This window comes from Martes martes (genome assembly GCF_963455335.1).
Source record: "Martes martes genome assembly, chromosome: 6".
NCBI lineage: Eukaryota > Metazoa > Chordata > Mammalia > Carnivora > Mustelidae > Martes > Martes martes.
Window position 1 is genome coordinate 89125408 of NC_137893.1, and position 13212 is coordinate 89138619.

Below are 13212 nucleotides of genomic sequence, written 5' to 3' on the forward strand. Positions count from 1 at the left end.
GGCCACAGGGAAAGATCTTCAAACACAGCACTAAGTGGAACAAAGTAAGGCGTGGAGTGAGCAAGGATGGAGACCACTCACAGAAGTTAAAAGGACCCGCCCTGGGACCCGCAGTCCCATTTCCCCAGGGCGCACAGAGAAAAGGATTTACATTAAACAAGGCAGAAGGGTTGGGGGAGGGTGTGGATCAAAGGAAATAAGTGAAAGGAGAGAAGCAGCCAGCGCGGCATCATGGAAGGAACGCAGACCCAACCCAGACAGATAGACACCAGGGCAGGACAGAGCCAGAGGGTACTTGCAGACAGACTGCCATTTCCTGGCAGCCTGGACTCCACTTTCCTCCTCAGGAAAATGAGGCTGACCCCCGTGTTGAGGGTTCTTTAGGTTAGAAATAATGTGCCTGTGCTTGGGGCCGTGCAAGAAGCCACAGTCAGAGGGACAAAGGCAGTGCCATCTAATGGAGCTTTTTGTGGGGACAGATCTGCACTGTGGGATACGGTGGCCTCAAGCTAGGTGTAGCTCCTGAGCACTTAAAATGTGCCTCACACTAAGGAGGAAGATTAATTTTCAATTTTGTTTCATTTTAATTCAGTTACATTTCAGGAGTGCCTTGTGGCTAGTGGCTACCATATTGGAAAGAGCAGGTCTAAGGGACAGGTCAATTTCTTTATGAGTCAGGAAGGATTTTCTTTTTCTTTTTTAAAGATTTTATTATTTATTTATTTGAGATAGAGAGAGAGAGAGTGCATAAGCCGGGGGAGCTGCAGAGAGAGAAGCAAGCTCCCTGCAGAGTAAGAAGCCCACTGTGCAGGTGGATCCCAGGACCCTGGGATCAGGACCTGACCCAAAGACAGGCGCTTAACAGACTGAGCCCCCCAAGCACCCCAGGATTTTCTTCACTGAAGTACAGTCTGCTCCAGCTTAAAGGCAGGGAATCGTGTCCCCTTCCATAGGGAATTTGGGCTGAATTGTGGTGGCCACTCTGGTTAGAGCTGAGATCTGTGCTCACTGCCTTATCAGCCTCCCAGGGAGGAGGCAGAGATGGGTAGAAAGAGCTCAGAAAGTTTTCTGAGCCTGCCTTGAAAATTAATAAACCCAGGTTAGGTCTCCCCAGTTGCAAGGTGGTGGTCCCCAGGCTGTCATTTAGTCTGCTCCCCTCCTCCCCAGGAAAGACCACAGGATGCACCCCAGGCTCACCTGGGGCCGTTTTCACTGTGGTTCCCGGGAGCCCTCACGTCTGCACCTGGGAGTCTAATGAGTGGTTGTGGATCCTGCAGCCAGGCGCTGGGGTCTCTGTCCCCTCTGGAGCCCCGAGGACACTGACTGAGCAGCCCTGAGGTCTTCCTGGGACTGAGCCCTGGCTCATTTCTCAGCACCCTGGTCCAGCAGCTCTGTCGCCTTGCTCACAGGTGTGTATTATTTCCGCAGGCCTCTGACCGGTGTCTTTAGGAGACAGCTCGTGCTCTCTGTTCTCTCCTTGCTACTGAGAATGGATCTGTCCCCAGGCACAGAGGTGGAACGAACTCCTGGTTCTTCCTGGCAGTTCTGGTCCAGCAACCCCCCTCCCGGTCCCATCCACCAAGCCTTTGGACTCCCCAGGGATCACCTTACCCAAGGATATTTTAATCTGGGGTCCATGGTTCCCTACCTAGCCTTTATTTTTTTTTTTTAAACTTTCCTGAAAAATACGCAGATTTTGTGGGTCTGTACCTAATGTGAATTTCCTTTGAATATTGCTGACTCCCCTAGGAATCCAAAGGAAAATCACTAAAATTGGTTCCAAGGCTGCCATTTTCCAGAAGAGGAAACTGAGGACCCAGAGAAGGAAATTAAATTGGCCAAGATGGGATAAAGGTAGCCCTAGGACAAGATTTCAGGTCAGGCAGACTCAGTGACTTCATTCCCCCCAAACGCTGGTGGGGTATTTACGGTGCCCTGGCTCTCTTGAGGGCACAGCCGTATCCTCTTGGGCTTGAAAGTCTGCCCTCTTCTCAGGCTTGCAGCCTAGCTTGGGGTGCAGCTCTCAGTCATAGCACAGATGGGACTATCAGGGGTGTCACAGGCAGTGAGCTCTCACTGCAAGTGTGTGGCTAAGGCAGAGGCGAGATCTGGCGAGGCAGGATATGAGCTCAGCCATTGGAATGGGAGCAGCTTGTCAGAAAGTGGTGCCAGGTCCCTGTTTGCAACCCCCAGCTACCTCCGACCTGCACACCTGCCATTTACAGCATCTCCTGAATCATCCTGGGCCCTGCCCTTCCTTTCCCTTTGGGCTTTGGGGGCTGGGGGCAGGGGTGGGTTTGGGAGAGGTCTCTGGGGCCTGAGCCCTTTGTTCCTGTAGCTGCCTTTGAAGCGCTTTGCAGCTCAAGTGCTGGGTCTTGGGGACGGTCCCATTCTATTCTCTCGTTGATGTAATTTTATAGTTAGTAAGTCTGCCTGGGAAGGGGTGGTGATTGGCTCGGGTCACTCTGCTTGTTAGCGGTTGTGTGGAGACTAGAACCTGGGTCTCCCCGTGCCGTGTTCCTTCGGCCTGATCACACCACCTCACGTAGCTGGGTGTTTAATTCATTGCTGCTTCCTTGAAGACATCACAGCCATGTAAGGGTTACCAGGGGTGAGAGATGCGTCCCAGATACGGCCCTCCCAGCCCCAGCAGAAGATGGGCTGGTTCCAGGGACCAGCAGTGTGGCCACTGGCTGGGGAGCATCTTAAGCCTCATTTGCGGGCGTATTTGTCCTTCTGGCTTGGATGCCACGTGATGCTGGACACAGGGACTTGCTCCTGCCATCAGAGGTTGATCTTCCCCCTCTGAGCCTCCCAGGAGCGGACAGGACAGGTTTGAGTTGTGGTTTTCATCTAAGGTAGACGAGCTGGCCTGCTAGGTTTTGTTTCTGCCCTAATCTCTGGTTATTTTGTTCTGCTCCTCTAATCCGGATGTGGGAGCCTCTCCAGACATTTGCAGCTAGATCCCAGGATGGGAAGACTGTCCCGTCTTTCCCTGGCTCTGGCTCTGCTTCCTCCCGTGCAGCTCAGAACAAGGACTGTGACGGCTTACAGAGGGCTGTGGCGCTCCTGTCCGTGAACCTGGGGCCTTTCGTAGACCCTGGAGAGGCAGGGGGGGTAGAAACTTTGTGTTCTGCCTCTGGGTCTCACAGTTTGCTGCGGTCGATTTTCCGGGACCCCCTGCATCCTTATGGTCTGGGCTTATCGTCAGAGGGTCTGGGTTGCTGGTGCCAAAACCGCATACGGTATCTTGCTGGTACATGCTGGTGGTAGAGAGGGACATTGCAGTTCCCAGATTCACAGACACCACTGGGGCGTTAGTGTTTCTGACCTGGGTGGGTCGGTGAGGGGTGGGCTAGCTCAGCCTGCTGTTCATCCACTTGACTTATTCCTACAGCGGTTGACATTTGTTCCTCAACCAAATGACATATGTGTGTGAGCCCTGGACCTTTGGGGTGGTTCAAGGGCAGAAGAAAGTTATGCCAGTTGAATCCCAGAAGGCTGAGGGTCTGTATGTACAGTGTGTGACCCCTTGGGGAGGACTTGTGGTGCAGGGACCCTGGTACCCCTGGGGTCTCTTGCTCGGCGCCCTTAGAGTTTTTGGGTGGAGAGTACTTGTGAGGAGGGCTGTCCTTGTGTGGGTGGGGGCCCGGGGGCTGCTGTGTTTCCTGGACGGCACACATTAGTGTGCCGCTTGGGTTGAGGGCTGCCCCTCCTGGCCTTTGTCCTGATGCCATTGCCCAGACAAGGCACAGGGTGTTGGCAAACCTCTCCCTCGGGGGTTTGTGTGCCTTGATGGGAGCCACCTCAGCCTGGGCCTTGGGGACCACCTGGGAGTCAGGATGTCCCCCACGGGGACCCAGGCTCTGGAGCCAGAGATGGAGTCTTAGGTGTGGAGGAGTTGGCTACTTCTGTGTGGTTGGTTGGCCTTGGGCGTGGTCCCTTTCATGGTCATACACTGCTGTGTGAAATGCCCCCGTCAGGGCCAGGAGGCCAGCGTCTTGGTAGCTCAGCCTAGTCCTGAGGCATGTGTCCCAAAGATGGCATTTTCTTTAGGAAAAGGGAGAGCATGTAGATACAATCAGCTGGTCAGGTTTGGCAGGTTCTGGGCCTGCACAGGTCCTGGGGTGTTTTTCCTCAAGCAGGAGGACCAGCCCCCACCGTGAGACGGGTAGTTAAGTGGCCCAGATGGATGCTTGGACCAGAGTAGCTGAAATTACTTCAGAGCAGAAAAACTTCCTGCTGCTTTCTGCTCTCCATAAAATCATGTTTACACGTGTGTGCGTACACATGCACACGTAGACACACATGGGTCTGCTGGGCCCGGAGCCCAGAGAGCAGCAAGGAGGGCGGGCGGCGGACCAGCCACTTGCGGGGGGGCGGGGAGTGGAGTTGGTCCACTGCCCGCACAGCACAGCCTTGCTCTGGGCGCTGGGGCCAAGGCACAGGCAGAGTGTCTGCATATAGATGGCTGTTGGGGGAGCCGAGGAAATGGCTCGGAAAATGCCCTTATTGGGTATTCGCAGCTCCAGCTTTGCTAGGGTTGGCGCCCGGTGTGGGGGCAGATGGCTCTGGCTGCCTGCTGTTATGGGGGTACTGCTTGAACCCTCTGTGCCCTGCATGGCAGCCCCGGACCCTCCGGGTCCTCCGTGTTGTGCTGGGGGCTCCGTCTCTGGGAACCGACTCAGCCTCAGGGCGAGGGGCAGGGTCCTCATTGCATGGCGAGGGCAGGGATACAGAGAGGCCAGGCCAGCCTCCTGTTCTGGAGGGGCCTGGGTGTAGGAGGCACCATGCACCATGCACCTCGGTGCCCAAAAGCCTTCCGTCTCTCTGTCATTGCTGTCTTCCACATCTTGTCATTGGGGCCGGCCGAAGCTTCTGAGGAGGTCCTCACTGCTCAGCTCCTCCTTTCCTGGAATCTGGGATTTCTGTGAGGGACTCCTCCATCTGCCCCTGAACCTTCTGCCTGTTCCCTGCCACGCTACACAACAGAGCAAGCTCCCTGGCAAGCCCTGCACACCAGAAAGGCCTCTGGTCACCTTCTTGGCCAATGTGGGGCCACGGCCCTGGGCCAGCCTCCGGACGGTGGCTCAGAGCAGGGGCTGGGGGCTTGGAGAAGGCCTGGTGGCTGTTCTCCCTGCCTTTTATAACATCTGAAGTCTGCCCCAGCCAAGCACTAACCAGGACCTGCTGTGAGCTGACGTCAGGACAGAGGGCCCCGCAGGGCCAGCTTTGATGTTTCCCAGGCCCTGTCGTGGGGGCGCAGGAGGCTCTGAGCGGCAGTCTGGGAATGCAGCATCTCTCACCACACAGCTCCAGAGCAGCGCTCGCCCCAGGAGGGGATGCCGGAGGCTGAGCTGGGGTCCCTCTGAGTCATGCCATCTCTTCTTCCAGCTCCGATTTCTGTGGCCCGTGGTCTGCGGTTCCTGCGAGCCCATGGCCCCTTTCCCTGCATCCCACCCCCACCTGATCATTCCCCTCAGACTTCTCTGTTGCAGAGGCTCCTCCCCATCTGGGTCTGGGAGTGGTCCTCCGCCTCTGGAGGGGGAGCTTCCTAACGTTCTTAAAACGAGAGTCACTGGGCAAGACCGGTGCCAGTGGAGATAGGAACGGTAGCCGCCGTTCACTGGGTCAGCTTTGTCTGAGTGTCTTGACACGAGTTTCTGTGTTTGTGACTCATGACAAGCTCATGAGAGAGGCCGAGGGAGCCAAGGCAGAGACCGTCTGCATGCCTTGCCCAAGGTCACACAACAGGCACGGGGGCAGGGGTTGAGCCCGAGCTGTGATTCCACATGCCTAAGGTTTCTCTGCACAGGCGAGCCTCTGGGCTCCCTGGGTCTGGAGAAGCTGAGCGGGGAAATGGGGTGGTTCACCTACACTCTGACGGCAGATGATCTCTCTGGCCTTTCAGAAGCGTCCTGGAGTTCAGGGTCGAGGGCCCTGAGAATTCGGTGAGTCCCATTTGCAGGGGACCACTGGGGCATCAGCCTGAGTCTGCCCATGTGCCTTGTGAGAGGTAGTCGGGCGGTGTGCCAGACGCCTCCACATTCTCCAGCTCTTGCCCCACACTCCCTTAAGGTGACCTCAGTCAGACAGTGAGCTGAGCGCCTTTGTGTGTCTGGCGTTGTCTGTAGGAGGTCTGCCTCTCTCCCTGGCCACGGGGACTGAGCCCCATTGTGGGATCAGCCATTTCCAGGTTGGTTTTGAGTTCGTGGGCGGAGCTGGGAAGAGCATGGGGCTAGGAGTTGGCTTCCTTGGGTCACGGTCAGATGAGCTGTTTGATTTTGGGCAGATCCCTTCATTTTCCGAGGACCTTAGTTTACCTATCTGCTCGACAAAGGGGTTGTGCTGAGTTGCTCCGCGGGGACAGGGGCAGGGTCCCATTCCTGTGTGGTGATTGGAAGTGAGTGGGGTGTTTGAGATGTCACGGTGACTGGGGGTGTGCTTGGCAGTGCCCTGAGGACAGGTTTGTTAACTTGCACAGTGGGTGGGATAGCCCAGCAATGCTCCCACCCAAAGAGCAGTGCCCCGCTGAGCAGTAATGGAGGTGGCTCTGGACCCCTTTTGGCTCCATGACTGTCTTGTGGGCTAGCACCTCTGAGAATGTTGGGAGATGGACCGACACCAGGGGCAGCCCCTCATCTGGACCTCACTCTGACAGAGCCTACACTTGTCTTGCTGCTGACTTTATGGAGAGACTGGTTCTTAGGCCCTAAAGAACCAAACCCCACTGTCAGGGGCTTGGAACAGCCGGGATTAGCCTCTGTGGGTTTGGAAGGGCATGGCAAGACCTCCTCAGCCTCCTCTTGCCCTTACCGTCCCGCTTGGGTCAGAGGCAGAGCCTGCTTCTTCACGTAGCAGCCCCAGGAGGCCTGTTTCTCCTTCCCGGAGGGGCTGCAAGTCCTCCTCTGTGTCGTCACCCACCCCTAGCAGGCAGGCTGGTGTTCCTGGCCCAGCAGCTCAGGGCCTCTGCAGGACGCCCACGTGGGCCCGGAACAATGCCCGGTGTGTTACTTCTGCTGTCACCATGCCACCTGCCCAGCCCTGCCCTCCGCCTCCTCAACCCATCTGCCGCTCAGTACAGGTTTCTCACTTCCCCTTTGTTCCCACTGACTATGGTTCCACCCCTGGTTGCAGGCCCCCCCCCTTTCTCTGTAGGTGCCCCTCTGGCCCCAGCCAGAGCCAAACTGTTGTGGTGCAGGAGAGGGGAATGCTAACCTCTCAACTTCACCCAGAAAAGCCATATCTTGGCCAGACATATTCTTAGGGATAGAGGGCTAGGACGCGGAGGGCAGCGTTGGCCTGCTTTTGGAAATAGCCCCAGATCTAGAGAATACTGGCTTCTCCTGTGATGGGGTGGCTTTCCCCAGAGAAGTCCCTGGGGGATGCTGGGCTGCAGGGCATCTGTGGGTAGACCCTTAGCGGGGCTGTGAGTGTGAATAATCCTTCCAAGATGCTCTGTGCTCGGCATCCTGGTTTCTGAAGATTGATGGGGGAGGGTCGCCTGCTAGTCCTCTGCTCCTCAGCCCAGCATCAGGATCCGCAGGTCAGAAACTTCCTTTGGGGAGGCTCCCCGGTGTCCCCCCCGCCCCCGCTTGGAACACCCTCTCTTTTCTGTGCACTGCCTGCCAGCACTGTTCAATGGGCACATGCCCACTGTGTTCTGTGTAACTGCTCTGTGCCCCCTGCCAACTTGTGTGCACTGTGTCTTTGTGTCCTCCAGGGCGCCCAGCACAGTTTCAGAGTTTCTCAACGGACACTTGGCACTTGTGGGCCCCAGATCCTTCTCTCCTGCACTTTCCGGACACCTCCTGTGTGCGGAGCCCCTTTCCTCCTGTGCGGCGTGGCGGTGACCTGCGCAAGGATGGTGGCTCTAGCTCTTCCTGACTGTGCCTCTCCCCTGTCCCCATCTCTGCAGGTGCCCAGGCGGCCCTTGTCTTCATCAAGGAGCCATCCTCCCAGGATGCACTGCAGGGGCGCCGGGCGCTGCTCCGCTGCGAGGTCGATGCTCCAGGCCCGGTGCATGTGTACTGGCTGCTGGATGGGGCCCCCGTCCGGGACACTGAGAGGCGTTTTGCCCAGGGCAGCAGCCTAAGCTTTGCCGCTGTGGATCGGCTGCAGGACTCTGGAGCCTTCCAGTGCGTGGCACGGGACAACGCCACGGGAGAGGAGGCCCGCAGTGCCAACGCCTCCTTCAACATCAAATGTGAGAGCTGGGAGGCTGTGCTTGCTCCCTGCAAGTCCTCGGTTACTGAACCCTTTGGGCCCCTCCTTTCCCTCAGCTTCTCTCATTTCCAGTTGAATGCACTTGCGGTCCGTTCTTTCTGTGTGTGGGGGGAAGAGAAGTTTGTTTTTTTTTTCCCATAAGATTTTTTTCCCCTTCAAGTAGAGGACCCTTGACCTGCTGCATGCTTTAGCAGATGGCAAGGACAATGTGGCAGCGTGGCCAGGTGTCAGGGTTGACCCACCACAGATGGAGGGGATGCTCTGTTTCTGGCCCCCCCACCCCACCCCCTGTGTGTAGTTCCGGCCTCAGCTCTGCAGGGCTTCCCTGTGCTGTCTCTTGGCTCCAGAACGGGCAGGCCGTGTCCTTTGCTGCTTTTCCTTCCCCTCTGCCCTCCCCTTCCTCCTCGCCCCCTGCTCTGCTCTGCCCCTCAGCAACTGTGGCCTCTGCTGCAGGGATTGAGACCGGCCCTGTGGTTCTGAAGCACCCAGCCTCAGAAGCCGAGATCCAGCCGCAGACCCAGGTCACACTGCGCTGTCACATTGACGGGCACCCTCGGTAAGGAGCTGACTTGGAGGGTGGGAATGGAGAGGGTCATTCTAGACAAGTAGGGACTAGAGAAGCCTCCAAACCCGGACTGTCTTCAGAGGCACCTTGCTTCATTCTGTAACCACCCCTGCCCAGAGGCTGCTCCAGGCTAGCCTTCAGTGACCGAAGGAGGGGCATCCTTGTGCTGTGGAATGATCCTAAATTCTGGATGCTGAGAGTTGTAGCAGCTCAGCCGGATGATGCCCCTGAATTGTGTGTTCCTGTGCAAGTTCACATCCCCTCCCAAGCCCCATTTGTAAACTGAGGGGTCTAGCCTGACCCATTTGTAAACCGAGGGGTCTAGCCCTGACCCGCTGATTCTGTACCCTGTCCGCTGGCCACCTGAGTACCCTGTGCCTCCCTGCTGCTGATGCCCTCGGCCTTGCAGGCCCACCTATCAATGGTTCCGAGATGGGAACCCCCTCTCCGATGGCCAGAGCAATCACACGGTCAGCAGCAAGGAGCGAAACCTGACCCTCCGGCCGGCCAGCCCGGAGCACAGTGGCCTCTACTCCTGCTGTGCCCAAAACGCCTTTGGGCAGACCTGCAGCAGCCAGAACTTCACCTTGAGCATTGCCGGTGAGACCGGGGTGGGGATGGAGAAGGTGCAGCAGGGATGGGAGGGGCCTCCCCACACTGCCTGCTCACATACCTGTGCTTCTCCCTCCCCAGATGAGAGCTTTGCCAGGGTAGTGCTGGCACCTCAGGACATCGTGGTGGCAAGGAATGAGGAGGCCATGTTCCACTGTCAGTTCTCAGCCCAGCCACCCCCAAGCCTACAGTGGGTCTTTGAAGATGAGACTCCCATCACTAACCGCAGCCGGTATGAGTCGGGTATTGCCCAGGAGCATTCTCTAAACGCATGGGATCAGTATTGCAGACATCCTAGGGCTATACAAGTATTACTTCAAGTTTCCAGCAGATGGCAGTAGAATGTCTTACTGTTACGGAATGAGTTCAACAAAGGGAAGCCTCCAGGAAGGGCATCTTTTTCCAGTTCATACAAAGGCACTGTATGAGCTAGTGGTGGCTCTTTTCTCTCCCCACTCCCCTTCTGCCTATGTGGGTCTTCTGGGATGGGGAGTAGCGATTCAGTCTGGAGGGACACAGGGGACCTGGTGACCGTAGTCTGGATGGATGGTAAGGTTACCTTACACACACGCATACATACACACATTCACACTTTTTGAAGGAAGCAAACACTTCCAGAAGGTTCTGGGTGGTGCCAGCTCCTTTATTGGGACTCTTGTCCTTCCCTGGGCCGTATGAGAGCAGAGGGCATGTTGGTGGCACCAAGCATGTCCTTGATCCTTGGGGGTGTGGCTGTGTAGGCGAGGGGCTTGGATCCCACTGGGCTTCAGCCCTGAAGATATCATCAGTAGTTCGTCTGGTGTGGCCAAGGGCTGCTGGGGCTGGGGCCTTACTGGCAGGCTGGCCTTAACCCTGTGGGAAGTGGCCCTCTGTCTCCACAGTTGCGTGCATTGCTGGCTCACTGACTCTCACTGACACTGTGGCTCTCCCCACTGTCCCAAAAGCTGAGTCTTCTGTAGGTGGAACACACCTGTGCGCACTCATGAATGAGTACACATGTGCATGTGTACATACACACACTAATGTGGCATGTGGACTTCCTTCTCTCTGTCCTGTTCCTGGCCAATTCCTTCCTGTACCTCTGACCTTTGCAGCATGGGGTTCCATCTCCTTCCCTTCCAGAAGGAGGCCTGTGGGCCTCTTCTTCCAAATAGCACTCTCTCCTTTTTGCAGCCCCCCACACCTCCGCAGAGCCACGGTGTTTGCCAATGGGTCCCTGCTGCTGACCCAGGTTCGGCCGCGCAACGCAGGAGTCTACCGCTGCATAGGCCACGGGCAGAGGGGCCCCCCCGTCGTCCTTGAGGCCACGCTTCACCTGGCAGGTGGGTCCCTGGGGCCGCCTTCAACACTGTGGGCACGTGGAGAGTTAGGCTTCTGATTCCACTCAGAAAGCAGCTCGGAGGACAAAGAGAGGAAGAGGATGTGGGGTCCAGGAAGAGGAGAGGCAGTGTTCCAGGGGTTTGTGTTCCAAGGGCCGGAGCTTGCTGTGGGAGAGTGTGAGGTACCGAGACCCACGGTAATCGGGCGGTTTTCCTCCTGCTCCCCTCCCCGCAGAGATCGAAGACATGCTGCCATTTGAGCCACGGGTGTTCACAGCTGGCCGCGAGGAGCGCGTGGCCTGCTTGCCCCCCCACGGCCTGCCGGAGCCCCGTGTGTGGTGGGAGCATGCGGGAGTCCGGCTGCCCACCCATGGCAGAGTCTTCCAGAAGGGCCATAACCTGGTGTTTGCTGGAACCGTCGAGAGTGACGCTGGCGTCTACACTTGCCATGCAGCCAACCTGGCTGGTCAGCGGCGACAAGATGTCAACATCACTGTAGCCAGTGAGCACCTTGGCCCTGTGGGATGAGGCGAGGTTGGGAGGGGAGCCCGGGTGCCATAACGAGGCCTTGGTCTCTGGGGGCCATGTGCAAAGGCTTCCTGGATGCTCACTTGAGGACCCCTTAGCTCTGCGTTCTGCACGCTTGGGACTCAGTCAGCTGTTGGGAGGTGATGCTGGGGTTGACCCCGAAAAGCCAGGCACAGAAGTTGGGGTGACAGCCCACACGGAGAAACAGTCCTCTGACGGCAGAGCAAGGGTGAGGGCCTGGGTTCTAGAGACCCAGGTCCCACTCTTTCCCCTGCGCATGGAGGGACAAGGTGTGGCAAGCCCCCTGTTTTGCCAGGGGTTGGTCTCCTCATCCATAAAATGGAGCTCCTGACCCAGTACTTAACCCTACAAGGTGGTCAGAAATATCAGATATGCTTGCAGTCAGCTGGGAGGTCAGCTGGTGGTTGGCCATTCCCTGGCAGCCTCATTCAGATGTCTTAAGGTTGATGGAGGTTGCATCTGCTGGGGTGCCTCAGGTGTCATCCCCCCGCCCCCTGCCATGGCTGCTACAGTGGGCCCGGGGCCTCCTCAGCCAGGACTGGGAGTCGCAAGGCTTCTCAAGGCAGCTGCTCAGCAGCTGCCCAGCACGACTTCCACTGGGTTCTGTGTTGGGCCAGGCCAGTCGCGGGCCCCCCAGACTTGAGGCACGAGAAAAGTAGACTGTCTCTTGATGGGGAAAGTGACAGCAACACCAGTGCAGAGGAACAAGGGACAGGAGAGCCGTTCACAACCATCTTTGCAAACAATCTGCCACCCCAGGTTAGACAGGAAGTCCTTATAGGGTTTTGAGTCGGAGAGTGACATTCTCTCTTTCTCACTCCCCGCAGTTCTGAGAAGACCAGAACGTTAGGGGCAGGAGTCCGGATGGGGAGCCCAGTTAGTAGATGGCTGTAATTCTCCGGGGCAGGTGTTGGAGGGCCTGGAACAGAGCGGTAGTAGTGGAAATGAGAGTGGTGGTCAGACTCAGGATTTTGGGGAGCGCAAGGAGATGGAGTTTGTGTAGAATGGATGTGATGGGAGGGGCTATAGAGAGAGAAGTCAAGGGTACGTTTGGGCTCCTGCCATTGGCTCTATAGGGGCGCTATTTACTGAGATGGGAAAAGCTGAGATGAGCAGGTTCCAGGGAAGTCACTTGTTCTCTTTCATACACATAAAGCTCAAGAGGCCTGTTGGATATCCAGTCGGAGATGCCGGTAGGCAGTTGGGCTTGCCAGTCTGAAGCTCATGGCGGGGAGGTCAGGAGTCAGGGTGTAGGTTTGGGAATCACGCACTCCTATGGCATGAAAGCCTGGCTGAGATCATTCAGGGAACGAGGATGGCTAAACCAGAGCAGGGATCTGAGGACCGAGCCTTGGGGTGTTTCAGTGTAATAAAAAGAGCAAGGGTTTGGGGGGCACATGACTGGGGATTGGAATCCTATCTATCAGGTATTAGCACATCACCACTACTATTTTAAACCTCTGTCTTCTCAGCTGTAAAATGGGTATAGGAATGTACACGTATGGGGTTTATTGTGACCGTTAACTAAGATCATATTCCAAAGGTTGTCCTCACTAAGGAGTCGTCGTTGCACCTTTCAGGGGAGCAGACAGGGGCTTCTGAACTCGGTCGGGTGTGGGGTTGGAATTTTGAGGGGTTGGATCCTTTGGTTTTGCAGATGTGTTCCTCCATCTTCTCTTCCCTCCCTGTCCCTCTAGCTGTGCCCACGTGGCTGAGGAAGCCCCAGGACAGCCAGCTGGAGGAGGGCAAGCCAGGCTACTTGCATTGCCTGACCCAGGCCACGCCCAAACCCACAGTCACCTGGTACAGAAACCAGATGCTCATCTCAGAGGTGAGAGTGAGGCTGGCTCTTGGCGGAGGGGGCCAGAATCCCCTTCTGGGGCTCTCCTCTGGGATCGGCTCCCCTTGCCCTCCTTCCCCTGAAGATGCTGGTGGGGCTGA

General features: G+C 56.9%; 1 protein-coding gene across 4 annotated transcripts in view; it reads left to right on the top strand.

The window, feature by feature from the left end:
* The window catches only part of PTK7 (protein tyrosine kinase 7 (inactive)), a gene marked incomplete at its 5' end in the record, with an annotated part of 63304 nt that overhangs the window by 30980 nt on the left and 19112 nt on the right, over window positions 1-13212 (top strand). For 3 of the 4 annotated variants that reach the window (XM_080806145.1, XM_080806147.1, XM_080806146.1), the window contains 7 exons: window positions 7919-8206; window positions 8680-8782; window positions 9201-9391; window positions 9485-9635; window positions 10577-10725; window positions 10958-11224; window positions 12969-13102. In XM_080806145.1, coding sequence (XP_080662271.1) covers window positions 7919-8206; window positions 8680-8782; window positions 9201-9391; window positions 9485-9635; window positions 10577-10725; window positions 10958-11224; window positions 12969-13102 — 1283 coding nt within the window. The remainder of the gene's footprint in view (window positions 1-7918; window positions 8207-8679; window positions 8783-9200; window positions 9392-9484; window positions 9636-10576; window positions 10726-10957; window positions 11225-12968; window positions 13103-13212) is intronic. The other variant, XM_080806148.1, reaches the window with a different exon arrangement.